Here is a 22,774-nt window from a genome sequence, read left to right on the forward strand (position 1 = left end):
GTTTTTGTTGAATTTAATTTTGCACAATGTTATGTTATTTCCTCAAGCTTCTAATCATTTGGGGCACTTTCAGACAGAAATCAAACCTACTGGATGAATCAAATAAATACAGCATGGCTCAGAAACAGTGAACAGAAGAGCAAGTTGTTGGAGATCCATTCAGCATGGAGAAACATCTTTCTAAAGATGTGAAAAAAGTTTGAGGTTGTAAAAATGCATATAGTGAAACGTCTTTATTATGTAAAACCACTTTTATTCCCAACACAAGCTGGGAATTGGAAAAATGGAAGTGTTGGTTCTAGTTTGGTTTCAGCTTTCATAAAATAAGATTTCGTTCTTTATGATTTATGGCTGTGTCTTACTGCACAGAAGACATTTCTGAGAGAATATTGTGGTGAAAAATGTGGCACAACCTTCATTTTCTGTGTATTCGATCTCTATATTACAGCCTCAGAGTCTTTCTTGCCATCATGTTGCTGCTGGATGAGGTTTGGGCGTCTGGCTGCTGCTCTAAAAATAAAATCAAATGTTTCAAAGGCCAAAGAGCAGCGGCGTCATGGCTCCATGATCACATGTCGTGATCAAGCTTCTGAAGGACCATTACCAACAAAAAGTGAAATTTAAAATAGCTTTCAACCCTCTGGCCTGCAGCTGTAAAGACCCCCTCATGCATTCACCTCAACAGCGTGAATATCAGTTTATTGTGAAACCCAATCACTGCACTGCCTTCGGGAAAAACCACTGGAGCAGCTGCTGCGTAACTTATTGTACATCTTCAGCTCCTTTTATATGAGTTTCTACATGTTGATATTTAAAGCTGGTGCTGTGCAGCCAGAGATAATAAGCCTGACAAAGAATAGTTATTTTTCCAATATATTCCCTGGAGGTAAATTGCTCCAACAGTTCTTACATAACTCGTTGTATATTGTGCATTATGGAGGCTGTGAGGAGCTTCGCAAACATCTTCTCAAATATTAAACTTTAGATGAGTTTATATGACTTTTAGTTTCTCCTAACCAAACTTTAAATAATTATACTGTATTTTTTTTAACCTGTCTGTTAAGTTGACAGTTTTTTAGCATAGAAATAACTAAATTTTAATCAGCAATATTTTACAAATATCTGCCCTGATTTGCCTTTTTTTTTTTAACAGTTTTTGTACATTATAGTAATTCATCACTTTTTAAATGTATGTTTTCCATCACATTTCCTGAAATCTTAATCACGATGAGGAAACTTCATCTTTAGGTGTCTTTACTGTAGTCTGGCATGGTGGTGGTGGCATCATGACGTGAAGCATGGTGGTGACATCTACTAAATACTGACTTGAAGGTGGTGAATATTTATGCGATCACTTATTTTACATTTTTAATTAACGTTACTTTGTTGAAATCTGTTTCCACTTTGACATTAAAGAGTCTTTTGTCATGGTGATTTCAGACAGTTAAACATAAATACATTGACTAAACCAATCAGCAAACTGGTCTTTAATGTCCTGATAAACTCTGCAGTCATCAACAGACATGAGCAGGTCTTCTACACACAACATTTAGATTCCTGTCAGACAGAAACTCTGGTTGATCTGAGCACTTTATGGCTGATGACAGCAACTGAATCTGTGTGGTTGCAGCTACGAGATGCTAACATTTTCTGCTCAAACACCAAACTCCAGCTGTCACTTCCTGTTAGCTTTAAACTGCACTTTACTGGTTAATTATTTAGTGAGCTGAATTCTGGGGGAGGGAAACCATGAAATCAGCAAAATAAAATGACAAAAATGCCCCAAAATAACCAACAAATGATGGAGCCAAACACAAAGGCTGACAAATTTAACCTGATCAGATTGTTCACCACATTGGTCTCCTCTACACTATAAAAATGGTTTAACAGGTTAAACTGTAGTTTTTGGATAGTTATTTTGACAAATATCTGTAATTCAACAAAACAAGAAACAACTGGATGAAACAAAGGAAAAAAATGTCTTATTTTGACAGTAATTTATTTTTTACACTGAACAAAACTGCAAATAAAATCCATGTGAAAAGTTCTTGATTTTCATTAATGGTAATTTGTTTTTTTACAACAACAACTGACCTTAATTTTGACTTTTTACTGTATTATCATCTGGAAGTCAGCTAAAATACAATTTTACAGATATGTTTTTATTTGAAAGAGAAACCATGTATATTAACAATCAAAAAATGGTAAATAGCTCTTAATCAGATCTGGCTTTTAAAGATTTTCACATTATTTTTTAAAAGAGTACATTTATAGATATATTAAGAAACCAAAAAATATTTGCACTTTGATCATAAAAAAACAAACAAAAGCAGACTAAAACTGTACGTACAATTCATGCCAAAAATCAGTATTTTTTACAGTGTACCACCTTTAAATTACACTTAGTATGTTTAAATCAGCTAAGATTATTGTTATTTTACAGATTTTTGGCATAATTCACATTTTTTAAACAAATTTTCACCATTTTGAAGGATTTCTTTAACATTGGGTAGTACTAAATGAATGAGTATAAATAAAGGAATGTCTTATTGCAGTGCTGCTACCCCTATAATAAATGTCTTAAACCGTCATTTTACACATAAAGAAATGTGATATTTATAATAAAGTACAATCTCCCAAGATTGTGTTGAGTTTATTTACATTAGAAAGCCTCAGAAGTTGTGACAAAGGAACCAATAAGTTAAAAATATCCCAATAATAACGTAGTATGGCTGCAGGACGTTTCATTTACGGTGCTTTACTTAAGCGCTTCTTCTGTAGCTGCCATTGTGCTGGCGGCTTCATAATTCCCATGCATTATAGAGCAGCACGGTGTATTCAAGTGTTGCGGGATAATAGAGCACTACTGGCACAGAAAGGAAGCTGATGTGTTGCTTTTCATAGCCGGACACACTTTCATCACGAAGGTGGCGAAAATACAAACGGACAGGCTTCAGGCCGAACATCCTGGAACGGGAAGGGCGACCGGACCTCACGCCGAGCATGATGGGAAACGGCAGGAGCTGTAAATAAACGGCCTTTATCCCAGTAAACTGTGGTTCTCCACTCAAGAATGCAACACGGCATGATTTATCAGCAGCACAATGGAAGTGGAAGTAAAATAAAAATGGAGCTAAAAATAACACGGAGCAGAAGCGGTGCACGCAAAGTGAATTCTGGAGTCAGATTGTGATCAGCGCGAGGCGAGGATTCACCGACGAGGTTTACACTTGATAGTCACACATGCATCCTGTTTTAGCATCTTTTATGTTTACAGCTGCTGAGGTTGTGCACTTAGAGCTTGGAAATAGAAGGAAGAGCAGAATGGGAGCTTATCGTATGAGTCCAGACGTTTGTTTAAATTAACTCCAACAACCTTTCACATTCACATACATTACGCTGCTAATTGACATGTTTGTTGCTAAGCGATAAGAGTGTCTTCATTAAACTTGGCTGAGCTCTAAAGCGGTTTTCATTCACATCCTGACCTGCACTTTGTGGCGTTTCTGTCTTCATTTATGTCACAACTACAACCTAAACTGCAGCTCAGACTTGGAACTTTTCCGCTTTTTATTGCTTTTAAACACTGATCATTTTTTTACACTTTTTTTTGACAAGATTAAAAAAACACATCTGTACAAAGTAGCATCAATTAATCACAACTATAAAATGTAAAGTACAGCACATGTGTAAATCTGCCTGTGAGGAGGCCACCAACACAACTATGACTCCTCCAAGTCACAGAATAGCCGTTGGAGTCTATTTTAAATCCATCATTACTAAATGTAAGGAATGTGATGCATGTGTAGAGCAAGACGTCCTCAAAAACTGAGAGACTGAGCAAGGAGGAGACTAGTAAGGCCACCAAGACAGGTATGACTCTGCTGAAAGAGTTGCAAAAAAGATTAATGAGGGAAGCCACCAAATGGAGCCTTTTGTTCATTAGACTAGACGCTATGTTTGGTGGACACTAAACACTGATTGTGATCACAAACACACTTCCCCACTGTGAAGCACGGTGGCAGCAGCAGCAGCATGTGGTGGCAGATCGATAGTTACAGCACAAATGAAAATCGATTAAATCTGGGTTTTTTTTTAATCTTTACAGGTTCTCGTGCTGATAGTGGGTGTAATTTGGTGATTTTTGAAAATGAAAAGATGTCTTTCAAACCTGCTTTTTAGTTTTTAACTGGAGTAAACACAGAAGTTCTCATGTGTAAATTTGGGAGTTTTTTTTATTGTGAATTGAGGCTTCAATTTGAATGTTTTATAAAAAGGAACTATTGTTAGTGAAAACTGACCAAAGGGGCCCAAAGCTGCCTCGAGGGGAACTACCTTCAAGCTCAGGTAATTAAATGTATTGTTTTTCCAGCACAATTCAAGCCAAGTAAATTAAATGCGGCATTTCTTTTACTTTTTTCAATCCAAATGAGTGTTTAACAAGATCACTATATGCCTACAACTTACAGAAAAGCTCACTATGAAACACTTTCACGTTTAATTCACTGCTACACTTCCTCATTCCCCATAACTAGGACGTCCACTGTATAAAACTGAGCGAATAATGAGTCCAGCTACAACATGTGCTAAATAAGACGACAGATTTCACCAAGCTAAACTGTTTAGTTTGATGCCTGAGGCTCCTCATCAGTCATTCTGATCAGCTGTACACCTGAATGTTGTCTTGCCTCAGGCTCAAATCTTCCATCTGTGAAGCCTGGACAGATGCTGATCGAGCAAACTGTACCACACTGCTAACGTGTTAAAAAAAAAAGTGGCACAAAGAAGTTAACTGCACTAAAGTTACAGAAAGAAGTTAACTACACAGCTAAAGTGTTGCAAAGAGCTAACTACCCAGCTAAAGTTACAGAAAGAAGCCAACTACACAGCTGTACTGACAGAAAGCACTGGAGCTAACTACACAGCTAAAGTTAGAGAAACAAGCCAACAACACAACAGAAGTGATTTAAAGAGGTAACTACACTGCTAAAGGCACAGAAAGAAGCTAACTAAATAGCCAAAGTCATAGAAAGACAGCCACCTACACAGTTAAAGCATAGAAAGCAACTAGCTACCCAGCTAACAGCAAAGAAAGAAGCTAACTACACAAGTATTATTGAGCGCTAATTACATAGGTAAAGTTAAAAAGAAGTTAACCACTCAACTAAAGTATTAAGAACAACATAGCTACAGTGATTTAAAGACATAAAAGGGCTCATAAAATAGCTAACTACACAGCTAAAGTCAAAGAAATCAAGCTAATTACACAGCTACAGCCATTGAAAGACAGCTAACTACATAGCTAATGCAAATAAAGAAAGCTAACTATAAAGCTAGAGTCTTACAAAGAGCTAACTACACCACTAAAGTTACAGAAAGAAGCTAACCACATAACTAAAGTGATTTAAAGAGGCAACTATACAGATAAAGCCATAGAAAGTCAACTGACTATACTGTTAAAGCATCGAAAGTAGCTAACTACACAGCTACAGTCACAGAAAGAATACTAACTGCATAGCTAAAGTCATAGAAAGACGCTAACAACACGGCTAAAGTCAGACAGAGGCTAAATACATGGCTAAAGTGACAATAAAGCACACTACACTGGTGAAAGCATAGGAGGACAGCTAATTTCATAGCTCAAGTCTAAGCTAACTACACAGGTACACAACAAAAAGAAAATTATATTTTCATTAGCTCTGTGTGTTTTTCTTTGCTGCTCCAGTTGCTGAGATGACTAACCAACTCTGACTGTGATAAACACAACCGGCATAGCACCGAATTCAACCCAAGTTGTGCCAAAAAGGACTTAAAACCCTCTAAATAAGAGGGGAGATAATGTAAATAATGTAGACCTGTGTTCTGCTTAGATGCAAAACGTCTCAGAATCAGGTTATCAATGAATGTACGGCCCCAAAACACACTGTAGAGGAGAGTAAAATCCTCCAGATGAGACAGAAAAGCGTCATTTTAGGTTTAACTGCAGCAGAAACACACTGAGATAATCCATCTTAATGTACTGTAATGTTTTCAGCTGAAGATGTTCAGCTGGATGGGTGGTGCTCGGGTGACGCTGACGGTTTGTGGCGTTTGGAGCCTTGAGATCAGCCGGAGTCGATGCTGAGAGGAAGGTTTGGTCTCCGCACGAGGAAACCCTGCCGACACCTACAGCAGCAAATCTCAGTTAACACCACGATGTAGAATATCTGCAGCTTCAGTGTGGTCTGGACTGAAATCTAACACACTGTAGCATCTCAACACTGAAATCTAACAGACCGTAGCACGTCGGTCAACATCCAAACTGCCGCGTGAATCCCAGTTTCCAAGGTGATTTTGTTTAATGAGGTCCATCCACAAACGTAGAATAAAAAAAACATCTGTTTATCAGCACAGCAGCTTTTACATTCAACCATTTATTTCACTGCATTTCAAAATGTCTGACAATTAAACAGAAAACAATCCAAAATGGTATCCAATAAATAACTAAAGTAAGTTGGACGTATTTCAAAAGGTTCATGGAGACGACCAAAACAAACCTTCTATTGAATGTTCCGTTTCACATTTTGGAAACATTCAAAGACCACCGAGAGGCAGTTTTAGTTCCAACAGAGCTCTGGTCGCGTGCCGAGTTCTGCACACGCGACGGAATAAACTGATCACACGACAGCAGCATGAACACACGTGTTCACATGTTCATGTATGTTAAAGGAGGATCCTTGTCAAAGGTCAAACTCACCAGAGAGCAACGCTGAGATCAACTCCTGAGGCAACAACCTGACACCAAGCATCAGTCAGAACCAGAGGACGACAACGACACACAACTACTGACAGCAACACAACCAGCAACACAACCAGCAATATAACCAGTGACAACTACTGATGGCAACAGAACCTCCAACACAACCACACACAACAACTAGGGTCCTGATAGCAACTCAACCTCCAACACAACTTCCTCCTATAACACAACCAGCAATACAATCTCCAACTACACAACCTGATCCAAATTTTTAGATACTAAACTAAAATTCCATAAATATTTTTATAGATATCCAGATTATAATCTATAAAAATTCCAGAAAAATCTGAGGTCGTGCAGAAATTGTTGTGAAAATCTGATGATTTGAGAATAAAAATATCAGGATGGAGAGAGAACTGAAAACTCTAGAACATGAACGAGAGAAAAAAGATAAAGAAGGTGAAGGAAATAAGGCAAAGAAATGTCCAACCAGAATCTGACGTCTGATCACACATTTTGTTTTTCACACATTTTGTTTCCCGTCATCATTTTGTGCACTTTACTGTAATAAAACACCGTCAAACTCAAATATTCTGGAGGATCGACTCACCAAACTGAACACAAAAACAGCTAAACCCAACAAACACCTGCATCTGCTTGTCTTTTCTTTGTGTTTTTTTAAATTCTACCGTAAATTGTTGGATATTAAACCATCAGAACCTTGAATTTTGAGCTCAAACTGACCTTTGGTGGTCTCGTCTTCGATAGGCTGCTTGAACAGAGTGATGTCCTTAAAGGTGCAGAGGAACAGAACCACCTTGTCGTTCTCGTTTCTGATGGGAGCCACCTGCATGTAGAACCACACCGGACTTCCTGTAGCGGAACGGGAGGAAAACTGAGTCAGAAGACCCCAAAAATTGATATAAAATGACAGAGAAACTCAGAAAAACAGAGTCAGAAAACCCAAAATCAACTTAAAATGACAGAAAACCATAAATCCTCACATGGAGCTGAAGCCAGAATAGTTTGACATTTATTCTGCTGAATAAATAACAAATTTAGATTAAAACCACCTGAACAGCCTGAATAATAAACCTGGGGAGTCTGAAATGTGATTTTAAATTAAAATAAATATAAAAAATAATAATGTAACTGACATAATTATTAGAAATCATCATTTTAATAAAAACTATATGAGCATTAACCCCTATAATAAACAGGTGATTTTTTGGGTTATTTTAGCACACTACACGGGGGAAAAAAATCTGATTTTGATAGTTTTTAACTGTAGTTTTTAATTAATTTCATTAATTAATTCTACAGAATGTTGCCCATATTCACTCAAATTTGGTCCAAAGCAACAAAAACATGGAAGGAATCCCTGGAAAACTGGTGAAAATTATTTGAAATTTGTTCAAATGATCCAAAAATTGTTCAAACTACAATATCTGAATCATTGTGGACAATTTTTAGTCGATTTTTGAGTCTTTTCTCGTCAGCTGTAGGAAGGTGTTTCACCATGCTGAGTGTATCTTCCAACTTAGTTTGATTTTATAACTTCACAACATTATTTAAATGAAATCCTGTTTGGAAAAATCAAGGAAATCCAATCAGAAGTCTCTAAATTAAACCTAATTTTGGGTCAAATAACTGAAACTTCCATCAGAACTCTGATTCTCATGAAGAGATTTCTCTTTCTCTAGTGTGGATTCAGCTCAAATGAAAGGAAGTCAGACTTTAAAACCTCTAAACGATCGTTACAACCTTTTGTTTGCCCTTTAATTAAAGAGAAGAGTCTGAACTTTCCACTCTCCAACCAATTACTGATGTGAACTTCCAGGAAAACTGTTGATCTTTGAACTCTAAAAGCTCAATGTTGGTGGAAGTCTTTGTTGTTGTTTTTTACCTGTTTAGTATTCTAAAAAGTACTCAGAGGTTTTATTTTAATTACTGTGAGGAAGCCAAAACGGTGAACCGACTTTAGTTAACCTTCTAAACCCTAAAACCAGCCATCAGGTTTGAAAGGTTTCCTTTAAGAGTTAAATTGTCAATTTTGGACAATTTTCACGTTACTTTCAAGAGGTTTTGAATTATTTTGGAAATATGTGATTTTGGACAATAAAACATACTGAATCAATAAAACAGCAAACAATAATTGATGAAAATGTTTGGAGAGGTTGCACAAAAACAAAGTTATACATCTACAAAATTTTATCTTCTATTGGCAAAACCTTTGGGACTCAAACTCAAAAATTGCCCAAAATCAGTAATTTTGAACAAATTTTAGGAAATTTTGGAAAATGTTTGAGTAATTTTAACAATGTTGGAACAAACTAAGAATCAACATGTTCAAGATTTTTTTGATTTCTATGAACTAAGTTTTTTTTTAATGTTTTGTCACTCTGGACATTTCTTTATTGTCTCTACTTCACAATTGTAGAAAAATGTGACAAGAGTAAATAAAACTGTTCAGAGGGTTAAATGACTCAGCAGTGATTTCTACACAATGACGTGAAGTGAAGTTCTGTCAGATGATGAAGACTCACTGTTCTTCCTGTACAGCAGGATCTCGAAGCAGTTGGACTCGTAGTTGTCGAACGTCTGCCGGACTTTATCGATGGTCTTCTTGTCCGTCAGCTCTCCGTACATAAAGCTAGAAAAACGAAACGAGTGTCATGAGAAACAGCAGTGGTCGATTCACCTTTAACACTCCATCAGTTTATCACCTGTCCATCCGTTGTCTCTAAAGTTTTAGGTTGGTTTTTACACATACATCAGAAGCTGAGCTGCCATGGCTGTAATTATTCCTTAAAGGGTTGAGGACACTTCAATCTGAGCTAATATAATCACTCTGACTGATGAGTTTCTTCTACAGCAGCAGTGTCTTCAGGAAATAATAAACAACAAATAACCAAACAGCCACTGTGGACTCCCAGAATGATTCCCGATAGTTTAAAACTAAAACATGATGGGAAAAAGAAGATTTCAACTCGTGACCAGAATTTTTATTGAGGATACGGCACCTATATGTAGAAAATTCTTTGATCTGATGAGACCAAAATGGAGCTTTTTGTTTATCAGATTAGATGGACACAAAACACTGAATATCCTCACAAACAAACCACTGTGAAGCACGGTGGTGGCGGCATCATGGCGAAGCACGGTGGTGGCGGCATCATGGCGTGAAGCACGGTGGTGGCGGCATCATGGCGGCATCATGGCGAGAAGCACGGTGGTGGCGGCATCATGGCGTGAAGCACGGTGGTGGCGGCATCGTGGCGGCATCATGGCGAGAAGCACGGTGGTGGCGGCATCATGGCGGCATCATGGCGAGAAGCACGGTGGTGGCGGCATCATGGCGGCATCATGGCGTGAAGCACGGTGATGGCGGCATCATGGCGGCATCGTGGCGTGAAGCACGGTGATGGCGGCATCGTGGCGTGAAGCACGGTGGTGGCGGCATCGTGGCGTGAAGCACGGTGGTGGCATCATCATGATGAAGCACGGTGGCAGCAGCATCATGATGGGTCACGTTGACAGGAAAGGAGTTTCTTTTTCTTGTCCATAAAGCTTCATTAAATCTAGTTATATGTCATTAATATGTAGAATTTTCCAGATCATGTGAGGATCTCTGCTGTCTTGAAGCCAAACTTAAGGTCACAGATTTAACCTCCATCATTCTTCAGCAGCCGTTAGATTTTCTGTCCTCAGCGTCAGACTAAACCTCTTCACCCTCCGTTCAGACCCGGTCGTCCTCTGGAGTCAGATTTAAAAATGTCTTTGGTGACATCAGGGTAAAACAGTGACCTTCTCTGGAAGCTAGATTCATTTCAGACTTCCACCTTCAGAGGTGGATTCTTTTTATTCTGGGCATCGGATCAGTTCTTTATCAAAGTTAGCATCATAAGAACAGTCCTCTAGAGCAGGAACATTATTTATAAACACTAATATCATTAAAATGTTCATTCCTTCAACATGACACTGTTAAAATAAAGAGTTTTTAACTGAAGTTTTTGAACAATTTACTGTTTTTTTATAGATTTGTTATCAGTTATCTGATGAAATCACAGAAGTTTTCATTTACATGTTAACCATTAAAAGAGCATTTTGAAGAAAAACAGACCAAAACTAAACCTCAGCAGGTTAAAATATAAATGACAGCAGACAGTAAAATATGAACTTTTAACTGTTCTGAACTGGAATTTTATTTTGGAACAACGTGCTGTTTTTGTACAGATTGTTAAATTACAGAAAAGCAAAAACTAATTTTTAAAATTACTTAACGTACACTATTTTACTTTATTTAAATCTGCAATAAATAGTATTTTACACAACTCTGAAGTTATTTCAAAGAAATATTTTGTGACCTACGTATGGCAAATATTTGTAATTGTTATTTTTACAGATAATTACTAGTATTCATCAGAAAAAAAGAAAAAAATTGCACAAAAAAGCAAAAACTTTGTACATACTGTTGACATTAATCTCTTTCACACTATTTTACTCTATTTAAATCAGCCTATAATCACATTATTTTACAGTTATTTGCAGTTCTTATTCAGTTTTTCTGGTATTCTTTCTGCTTTTTCTCTTTTTTATGGATTTTTAAAATTTATTTATTAATTTATTTTGCAGTTTAAATTAAAGAATAAAGGAAAGAACACAAAGTCTAATAAAGTCATATTTTACATTCATTAAAACAAAATTAAATAGGGAAACTTCAAATAGATTTTCTTCACAATTAAAATGTTTTTTTTTTTTCGGTCTTCAACAGAACAGAGGCAGGAAGGTCCAAAATAAAAGCCAGTTTATAACTTGTGAGTCTGTGCCTAAATAATAATTTAAAGTGGACTAAAACGTTCAGCTTCAGTGGTTTCTGCAGCATAAAGAAAGACCTTTAAAATGTTTTATTTACGTTGTGATGAATCACAGCTGCTTTAATGCAATTCTGTTGAAAACAAACAACATGAATGTAGTCTTTATTGTTTCCAGTGAAGCGTTTAAAACGTTAATCATGCAGAGAAACGTTCAGATTAAATGAATATTTAGTCCCACTGCGGCTCTGTGACTAATAAAGCTGAACTTAAAGTTTAACTCTTTATTGTCGGTATAAATCAGATTTTACCTGCATGTGCTGCTCTTCTGCATGACTTCTGCTCTGTGGAATCCAGACAGTTTACAGAATCCGTCATTGCTGTAGACGACCGGCCACTCCACGATCTGAGCGTTTCCCAGCAGGAAGCTCGTCTCTGGACGGAAAAACAAGAAAAACGATTCAAAAACTGGTTGAAGGCTGCAGAGACTCTAAATCTGAGGAGGAAAAACGAGTGAAGGTGGAAGATTTACTCTGACTGATGAGAGAAACTAAAATTAACCTCATCTTTAGCCTAACAAACTATTCTCTTCTTTGCGATCCTCCTGAAGTGTTTTCTTCATCTAACTGTGGATTCTGTTAAAGTCAGACTTTAAAACCTCTGAGAAGACAATTTAAAGCTTCTGCCTTTAAATAAAGAGCTGAGTCTGAACTTTCTGCTCTAAAACTAATTACTGACGTGATTTTAGGAATAACTGGTGATTTTTCAAACCCCAAACCTTCAGCTAACTGCCAGACGCTGATATAAATCTGAATATTTTTACTTACTGAGCATCAAAGATTCAATTTTAATCACAATAAAGAAGCCAAAATGGTGAACCATCCAAAAACCTGTCAGCAGGGTTTTAAAACCACGTTCTCTTTAAAAAGAAATTCCCAAAATGAGAGCATCATCAACCAGAAACTGAAGAAAGAACAAAAACAACAGATTTTCTGTTTTCTGACAGTCTGTGAACGCATCGTGTAGAATTAATGGTTTTGCCAAGAAAGAGTCAAAAACGAGCTTAAAACTGATATTTCACTGAAATCACCACTACTGGGCTTCAGTTCTGCAAATTATTTCTAAAGCAAACCATCTTTTCCAAATAAACCTTTTTAAAAACAAAAAACACCAAAATCATCTAGCAGAGTCAGAAACTGTAAAAACAGAAAATTTAAACCAAATCTGTGCTTAAATTCACTTTTGCTGACCCTCTGAATCCCAAAATCTGCAAAATCATAACATTTATTCAACAGAAACTGTAAACGAAGCACAAAAAGAATCAACAAATGATCTATTTTCCAACAGTACCTGAACGCATCATGTAGAATTTGTGGTTTTGCCAAAAAAAAAAAAAAAAAAGCCAAAAATGAGCATAAAAATTGTGATATTTCATTGAAATCACCACTAAATTGCCTCAGTTCTGAAAATTATCTCTGACTAACCAAACTGACTTTTGTTTACCTTCTGCATCAAAAAACCTGCAGAATTAGATCATTTATCAACCAGAAACTGTAAATAAAGCACAAAAAGAATCAAAGTTGTGAGTCAGTTCAGGCAATTTGATGTTACTTTGGGAGAGATGGAGAAAAATAAAACCTCTTGGATCAATCAATAAAGTCAGCATGGCTCAGAAACAGTGAACAGAGGAAGTAGATGGAGATACATTCAGCATGGAGAAACATCTTTCTACAGATGAGCAGAGGAGAGAGAAAAGTCTGGAGAAGCTGGAAACATGGAACTAATTCAATATCTAGAATATTTCTAGTGCTTGTAACACCTGTAGATGTTTGGAAAAATGTCGATTCCAGTTAAGTTTTTGTGAAATAAAAATAATAAAATCAACTTTGGCTTTTCTTCTGAGGATTTCTGTCTTTCTCACTGTAATTTCATAAATTTTCTCTCCATTCTGTTTTCATGGAGCTGCAGGTTCTTTAGACTGCAGTTTGATCCACAGTGAGGAAAAACTTCTCCATTAACCTTTTGTCTGCTGAGTCCATAAAAGCAGAGAGAAGCTGCTGCGTTTTCAGATATCTGCAGTTTGTCGTTAACGAGCTCAAACGGAAAAACTGCTGATGGTGATTTTCATCGGCTGCCAGAAATCCTGCAGCAGAAACTTTGGCAGGTTTTCATTGAGAGCTTCCAAAAAATATCTGGGTGCTTTAAAAAAAAGACTTTAATAAAGAAAGATGCTGCAGCCAGTCAGAGGAAAATATCTCAAACATGCAGAGTTCTGTCCAACGGGAGGAAAATCCTAAGAAACCGAATTAAAACCACGAGAAAACAATAAAAATCTGAGATAGACGAGCCTCAGCACGCAACAGGAAGTGTTAGAAAAACATTCCTACTGCAGAAATCTGATTTTTAATCAAACTCAGGAGCTGTTTCTGTGGATTCAAGCGTCTAAGAATCGTGTGAAGAGCCGGTTTATTCTCAGAATGACCTTTCTGATGCTAATTATCTGCATGAAGCTGCAGCAGAAGTCTGACAGAGAAGCTTCCAGCAGCACAAGACGAGTTTTATCACTTTAAAATGTGGAGAAAAAAGCTTCCAGTGGATGAAAAACTCAGAAGAAGTGACTGGAAGCACCACGGATGTCTTTAAAAAACTCGACAAAGTGTCCAGAATCGTCCAAATTAAACCACAGACTTGACTCAGTTTTATCACAAATACTGAATCTAGCAGCATCAAGGACATCATTTCTGCAGAAACAAGAGTTTTAACTGAACAAATTTACCAATTTTCTTCTCAGTTTTCACTCTTAGTGCCACAAATCAACCAGATTTAACTTCTGCAAGACATTTTTTACAGTTTTTTGGACGTTAAATACACAAAATCAGATTATTAATTGAGACAAAATGAAGGTTAAATTATGAAAAACATCCACGTTCAGGCCAGAGAAACGTGTTTAAGTCTTAAATCAATGTTTTCTGTTAATTTAATGAAAAAACTCTTAAACTGTCTGAACTCCAAGCAGCTCCTGATCGTTTTTCTTTTTGCTCCCGTCGCATTTTTTCTTCACCGTTTCTCATTTTTCACTACAATATGAAGTCCTGAACCTCCATGGAAACAGAATGAAGGAGCGAGAAATCAGAAATGACTGATATCAGAAGAACAGTTTAAAAATCCTGGAATCAACATGTCAAATGTTAGCATCTACAGATGTTACCAGCACTGTTCCAACAACCTGCTCCTCTGTTCCTGAGCCATGCCACATTTATTTTATTCATCCAGCAGCTTTGATTCTCCTCAGTCTGAAATTGCTTAAGATATCTTGGCCAAATTTACACAAAATCGGTAACAAAAATTATCCAAAATGATTGAAAAAAACTTTTGAAAATTGCGTAAACCATCTTTAAACACAATAATTTTAAAACTAGGTTTGATTTTCCTTTCAGTTTCTCCCAAAGTAACATAAAATTGAACAAAGTCACTCAAAATTGGTCCAAAAGTAACAAAAAAACCTTTCCAAATGGCCTTAATATGACCCAAAATTTGTTTAAAATAACTTTCTTTCCACATAATCTGAGGTATTTTTGCCATTTTAAAAAATAGCACATAGAATAAATCAATTCTTGATGAATAACGACAATTTCAAGCTTACATTTGGTTAATTTTCCTGAAGGAACCACACGTCACACATGATGCACTCAAGGACCAACAGAAAGTTGAAAAAACACCAATTTTTTCAGTTTTTTACAGTTTCTGACTTTGATAAATGGTGACTTTTAAAAGCATAAACCTTTTAAAGCCACTGCTGGATTCTACGGTTCAGAGGGTAAGTTTATAAATGGTTTCATATCAGTAGAAAGTTGTTTGAAAGCCAAAATTTCTCATCTCGCAGCAGAATGTCCACATTCAGTGACTGCAGCGTTATTGAACTGTTCAGACCTCTGCAGCACTTTTTAAGACGGTTAATTTTAGAAAGAGTTTGAGAACCGAAACCTTTCAGCGTCCTGAACCGAGATCAGACCATTGAAAACAGGAAAAAATAGAAAATCAATCTGCGGCGGTCAATGCTGAGGCTGTAAATAAGTCAGAATCTGGGAAACACGTCTTCTAAATGCAGCTCAGGAATCTGCAGCTTCATTCATTCATTAAACAACCTGCAGCTCATCCAGCAGGAATTATATTAAAACGCAAAGAAACAAAGGCTGCTGCAGAAAAACACACAAAAACAACCACAGAGGTACGTTTATGTTCCAATAAATCCCTCTGACGTCACGCAGAGCAGCAAAGGAAACCTCCAGGTGAACGTTTGGAGGTAAAACACAGCAGCAAAGCATCATGGGAAACTCCAGTCTGATCCCAGAGCTGCTCAGAAATCTTCATTTTTCTATCATTTGCAGGGATTTTGTGTTGAGAAGCTTCATTCAGAGCAGATTTAATGTTAAATGGTTGATTTATTCACCGATATTTTCACTAAATCTCAGTTTAACGTCTCATAATAAACCTTTAAAATAAAACTCTTGTGTCATGATGATCACATACAGCATTAATTTACTTTAATTAGCTCCTATGGTGGATAGAAGAACATCGTTAGAATAATTACTGCCGTACGAGTTCAACACATCAGAGAAGACATCAATAGTTCTTCCTTTTAAAACTGAAAATGACAGCTTTTTCTTTACATTTAAATCTGTTTAATTATTAATACCAACGACCTCATATGCAAAGTTAAAATCAGTGGGGAGTTCTGTAGTTTATAAAACTGTTGGTCCTAAAAATTTAGACCACAGTGAAGAAAAGGTAGCTAAAAGCAAAAAAAAAAAGACAACAATGAGGAAAAATGTATGGAAAAGTGAGCAACAGTGAGGGAAAATTACTCTACAATTAGAAAAAAAATGAGATACAGTGAGGGAAAATTATGCCAAAATGCTCAAAAATTAGCTACGGGGAGGAAAAAAATAACTCAACAGTGAGGAAAAATGAGCCTATTGTGAATAAAAATGTGTCTACAGTGAGGAAAAATTATGCCAAAGTGACTAAAATTTTGCCTACAGTGAGGAAAAATGAGCTTCAAATGAGGTAAATGGGCCCACAATGAATAAAAAATAGCTTACAGTGAGGAAAAATTACCTTAAAGTGAGTACAAATGAGGCTACAGTGAAGAAAAACAAGCCCAGAGAGAAAAAACTGGGCTCATAATAAGGTAATCGAGTTTACAGTGAAGAAAATTAACTTACAGTGAGGTAAAATTAGTCCACAGTGATGAAAACGAACCCACAGTAGAACAATAATGAGCCAACAGTGAGGAAAAACTCAGCCCACATGAGGAAAAATCAGTCTACAGTGGAGAAAAATTTGCTTACAGTATAGACAAATGAGTCCATGGCGAGGAAAAATGAACCCATAATGAAGAAAAATGAGTCCACAGTGAAAAACAATGAGCCAACAGTGAGGAAAATTAACTTACAGTGAGAAAAAATGAGCCCACTGTATGGTACAACGAGCCCACAGTGAGAAAAAAAATTGGTCCAAAGTGGGGAAAATTTGCCTACAGTGAGGGAAAATAAGCTCATAGTGACAAAAACTTCCTTTCAGTGAGTAAAAATGAGCCAACAGTGAAGAAAATAAGCACAAATTGTAGGACAAAATTGCCAACAGCAAGGAAAAAAATCATCAAAAAGTGAGAAAGTAGATAAATTACTCCACCATAAGGAAAACTTTGGGCCCACAGTGAAGAAAAAAGGAGCTCAAATTGAGCAAAATGATCCAACAGTGAAGAAAAATGAGGCCACAGCAAAGAAAAATAAGCCTACAGTGAGGAAAAGTGAGCCCACTGTATGGAAAATGAGGCAAAATAAACCAACAGTGAGGCAAAATAAACCAACAGTGAGGCAAAATAAACCAACAGTGAGAAAAAATAATCCAACAGTGAGGTAAAATAAACCAACAGTGAGGTTAAAATAAACCAACAGTGAGGTTAAAATAAACCAACAGTGAGAAAAAATAATCCAACAGTGAGGTAAAATAAACCAACAGTGAGGTAAAATAAACCAACAGTGAGGTTAAAATAAACCAAAAGTGAGGTAAAAGGAGCCCAAATTGTAAAACAAATTTGTGGATATTGAGGAAAAATGATCCATTTTCTCAGTAAATTATGACTTTTTAGCTGCGATTTTTATGAAATATTTTATCTGTACTTGAACAAAACAGGACAATACTTAACTACCATTTTTAAAAAACAACTGTCGCGTCACTAAAATAACTTTTTGCTTCTTTAATTACAACAAAAAATGTAAAAATTTTTACAAACATTTAAAAAAATTAAATCACTTTTTATAAAAAAATACAGCTTTTTGATGTCAATATTAAATGTTTAAAACAAAAAAATTAAAATAGATTTTAATAAAATACTGACATTTTTTTTACTCATTTAAGGCAAATATCCATAAAATAATATTATTGCAGATTTAAATACAGTTTTTAAAAAATGTAATTTTACAGTGAAATGTTGTAAAAGAACAAACTATCTATAAAAATAGAGATTTTTTTGAATTTCTTTTATTTACGTTTAGGCCTGATTAATATTAATGGTTCGGTGCCCGACCGAGCCCCACGGGACCCCAAGGCTCGGCCACCAGACGCTCTTCTACGAGCTCCCTCCCCAGGCCTAGCTCCAGGGGAAGGCCCTGGCCTCCCTAACCCGGGCGAGGTAGCGGTTTCACAATTTTTTGTTCTCATCGGGGTTTTCTGAATCGCTCTTAGTCTGGTCTCTCACCCAGGACCAGTTTGCCTTGGGAGACCCCACCAGGGGCTTATGCCCCAGACAACATAGCTCCCAGGATCACCGAGACACTCAAACCCCTCCACCGCGATAAGGTGGCGATTCTACGGGGGGGGGTTCTGGCAAACCGTTCGACGCCTCAGGAAGGGGAGGCAGGGTACTCAGGCTGTGTACAGTCGGAGTGAAGAACTGTTGACCCGCACTGGGGATATCGTCGAGCGGTGGACAGACACTTCGAGGAACTCCTGAATCCGGTAAACACGTCCTCTATGGAGGAGGCAGAGCCTGAAGACTCGGGGGGGATCTTCGTCCATATCCGTGGCAGAGGTCGCCGAAGTAGTTAAGAAGCTCCTCGGTGGCAAGGCGCCAGGTGTGGATGAGATTCGCCCTGAGATGCTGAAGGCTCTGGACATTGCTGAACTGTCTTGGCTGACACGTCTATACAATGTCACGTGGGCATCAGGTACAGTACCTGTGGAGTGGCAGACCGGGGTGGTGGTCCCTATTTTCAAAAGGGGGACCGGAGAGTGTGTGCCAACTAATTGGGTGTCACACTTCTCAACCTCCCTGGGAAAGTTTACTCGAGGGTGTTGGAAGGCAGGCTCCGACCGATAGTCGAACCTCGGATTCAGGAGGAGCAATGCGGATTCCGTCCCGGTCTTGGAACAGCAGACCAGCTCTTTACCCTGGCGGAGCTGCTGAGGGGGTCATGGGAGTTTGACCTGCCAGTCTACATGTGTTTTGTGGATCTGGAGAAAGCATATGACACCCCCCCCCACTGCAGGAGTATGGGGTCCCGGGCTCGTTGCTACGAGCCGTTCGGTCCCTGTACGACCAAAGTGACAGCTGTGTCCGCATACTCGGCACCAAGTCAGACACGTTTCCAGTGGGTGTTGCGCTGCCCCTTGTCTCCAATCCTGTTTGTGGTGTTCATAGACAGGATTTCAAGGCGCAGTCGTGGTGGGGATGGTTTTCGGTTTGGGGGCCTCAGGATCGCATCTCTGCTTTTTGCAGATGATGTGGTTTTGTTGGCGTCCTCAGACCGTGACCTCCAGCATGCACTGGAGCAGTTTGCAGCCAGGTGTGAAGCAGCAGGGATGCGGATCAGCACCTCCAAGTCCGAGGCCATGGTTCTCTGCCGGAAACCAGTGGATTGCTCCCTCTGAGTTTGGGTGGGGGGAGTTTCTTCCCGAAGAAAGGGAGTTCAAGTATCTTGGGATCTTGGTCACAAGTGATGGGAAAATGGAGCGAGAGATGGACAGGCGGATTGGTGCGGCGTCAGCAGTAATGCGGGTGTTGTACGGAACCGTCATGGTGAAGAGGGAGCTGTGGCATAAAGCGAAGCTCTCGATTTACCAGTCCATCTATGTTCCAACCCTCACCTATGAGCTTTGGGTAGTGACCGAAAGAACAAGATGGCGGATACAAGCGGCCGATGAGCTTCCTCTGTAGGCTGGCTGGACTCAGCCTTAGAGATAGGGTGAGGAGCTCAGACATCCATAGGGAGCTCGGAGTAGAGCCGCTGCTCCTTCGCATCGAAAGGAGCCAGTTGAGGTGGTTTGGCCATCTGACGCGGATTCCTCCAGGGAGACTTCCTTTTGAGGTTTTCCGAGCACGTCCGTCTGAGAGGTGACCCCGGGGTAGACCCAGAACTCGCTGGAGGGATTACGTATCACGTCTGGCCTGGGAACACCTGCTTTGCCTGCTGCCTCCGCGACCCGGCCCCGGATAAGCGGAAGAAAATGGATGGATGGATTTTTATTTTTTATGTGAAAATTTTCTTTAAAATAACAGCAATCAGTAAAATAATATTTTATAATAATTTATATTCATTAAAATAGTTCAATTTCAAATGTAAAATTTTGTAAAAGAATTATTTACGATTTAGAATTTTTAATGGACCTTTAGTACAGTGTTGGTCCGTTTTCTTGATAAATTTAAATATAAATATTATTTCTGCATTTTTTGCAATCATTATCTATGATTTAACATGACAGAAAAAATCTGCAAAATTTTCTTAAAATTTTCTAAAAAATATTTGCTTTTTTTTTTTTTTTTTTACAGTGTTCTCTTTCAACACACCAGAGGACCAGCCGGAGCTCACAGCGGGGAGACGGAGCTCCCTGAGGCCGGAGAGGAGAGCCGGGGAGGAGTTTAGAGAGGAGTCGGTGGAGGAAAAACAACAAACAAACAAAGAACAACAAGCGGAGCAGCTGTTTATTTACCTGCTCACTTTAGCAGAACCGAGTTATATAATCATCATCCTCATACTTTACTGCCATAATAATAATTATAATTATTAATAATAATGCTGTGATGCGTTCAGGTGCTTTAAAACTGACCATTAATGAAGAAAATAAACTTTTACTCTCCTTTTATTTCCCGGTAATGTTTAGATATTGGTTTAAATTATTATGTTAAAGATTTGTTCTTAATCTGAAGTAGGAACCAGGCCGATAAAAAGCAGAAATTATGTAAAATTCTGCTGAAATGTTCCGGAAACGTTTATTTTTCGTCACTATAACGTTTCTTCTTATTGCGCACAGCAGAAAAAAAAAAACAGTTTTTATCCCGACAAAAGCGCAGAAAGTCCGAGAATAAAGTGACTTTCTGGAGGTTTTATCCTTCAAACTGCCGAAAAACGCAGCAAACAGAACCAGGACTAGAACCAGAACCGGGACCAGAACCAGAACCAAAACCAGGACCAGGACTCACCGCTGGACCTCCGGACGATGTTCTCCAGGAAAGTGTTCTGCGGAGCCACCAGCCCTCTCTTTCCTCCGGGCATCCTGCTGGGCGGAGAGCGGCTCGGAGCTCGGTGTGAGGCTGCAGTCGGTGCCGGTACCGGCGGAGACTTTCATGGTAACCGGACCTCTGGAGGCTCTGGAGCGACTGAAGCACCGAGGAGCTGCTGCCCGCTGGTGGAGCCACTGCGCATGCGTGGAGGCTGCTCCAGAGAGAGAAAATGTTCACGTTGGAATCACATAATACGTTTAGTGAGGAAAACCAGACAATAAATAAAACATTTAGATGATTAAACATCATAAAAACAGCTTTAATAGATGCTTAAAACAGGGAAATATGTAAAGTAAACAATATATATATTTGTTTCTTACAAACAGCAATTTTTTAAAATAATCATATTTTTGCTCATTTAAATACATTACAAATTACAAAAAATATAATTATGTCTGTAAAACAACAAATTACTCTCTGAATAAATACACATTTTGGTTGTGAACATTATTTATATTTGTCTGTGGTTAACATGTAAATGACCACTTTTTGCTGTGATTTAAAATAAAAAAAAAACATTCAAACTCTTTAATATTCATTAAACATTTTTCATAATTTTTCTGTGAAATCATAAAAAATATTAATTTACATTTTATCATTAAAAAAGGCTGTAAATAATGTCAAATATCTGCATTTTTACAATAACTAATTTGCTTTTTTTGACGTTTGTCAATTTTGAATGTTAGTGGTGTGTGTGTGTGTGTGTGTGTTAAATTCAAAAATGTTATATATAATAACATAATACAATATAAAGTTTTTATATATACACACTTTTTGCCGTGTTTTTTGTTGTCTTACAGATTTTAGTTTGTTTTTTACAGTAGTTGGTGGTATAATCCTACCAGCTGCTGGACACTTTAGTGACCAATTACTCCATCTAAATGTGTGCTTTAAACTATAAAAAGTGATCAGAATCATACATATTTAGACAGCAGGACTTTCATGTTCCAGGAGCTCTGGGAGCAGAGCAGCACCACGATTGACTGAGTTTAATGTAAATCAGGTTGTTTTTTATTTTCTCATCTCAGTCCTGCTAGTTTTTGATCTAAACTCAGAGAAAAGCAGCTGCTGATTAAACGTCTGATAATAAACAAGACAAACAGAGTTTGTGTTCAGGATCCCAGAGGTTTTCCTCGTTAGACGACATGAAGGTTAATTGATCCCCAGAGAAGATCCTCGTCTGTCCACAACCTTTAAATCTGCTTCAGAGGAATTATTGATCAGGAGAAACCAAAGAATCTGGATTCATGATGGCAGCGGTTCATGAAGACCATTGAAGAGTCAAAATCTGATCAACAAGAGAAGAAAAATGTTCCTAAAATTATTAGAGTTCATGAGGAGGAATGTGGTCACATTCAGCTGCTCACCAGGAGATTCTGGCTTTAGAAAGCAACACTTTGTTTATCAGCAGATTCTGGCTGTCAAATTCTACTTCTTGAATGTTTTAAAAGCAAAATGTTGCTATTCAAAAGGAGATTGTAGCTTTAAGAGCAAAATTTTGTTTCCTACCATCAGATTCTGACTTTTAAAAGACATTTTTTGGATGTTCAAAGCAAAATTTTGCTGCTTAAAAGCAGACTCTGGTGTTTAAAAGACATTTTTGTTGTTTTTTTTAAAAAAAAAAGGTTTAAAAAGCAAAATTTTGCTTCCTATAAG

General features: G+C 37.8%; 1 protein-coding gene across 2 annotated transcripts in view; it reads right to left on the minus strand.

Moving 5' to 3' along the window:
- kcnh5b (potassium voltage-gated channel, subfamily H (eag-related), member 5b) overlaps positions 1-21,836 on the minus strand; it is a 129,961-nt gene extending 108,125 nt beyond the window's left edge. The window contains exons 1-4 of one of the 2 annotated variants that reach the window (XM_022191873.2): positions 21,038-21,836; positions 11,865-11,988; positions 9,286-9,392; positions 7,484-7,612 (exon numbers count right to left, since the gene is read on the minus strand). In XM_022191873.2, the coding sequence (XP_022047565.2) occupies positions 7,484-7,612; positions 9,286-9,392; positions 11,865-11,988; positions 21,038-21,110 (433 nt within the window). In that variant the 5' untranslated portion in view covers positions 21,111-21,836. The remainder of the gene's footprint in view (positions 1-7,483; positions 7,613-9,285; positions 9,393-11,864; positions 11,989-21,037) is intronic. The other variant, XM_051958119.1, reaches the window with a different exon arrangement.
- Positions 21,837-22,774: the final 938 nt, after the last annotated feature.

The sequence above is a fragment of the Acanthochromis polyacanthus genome, chromosome 1 (genome assembly GCF_021347895.1).
Source record: "Acanthochromis polyacanthus isolate Apoly-LR-REF ecotype Palm Island chromosome 1, KAUST_Apoly_ChrSc, whole genome shotgun sequence".
NCBI classification, from domain to species: Eukaryota; Metazoa; Chordata; class Actinopteri; family Pomacentridae; genus Acanthochromis; species Acanthochromis polyacanthus.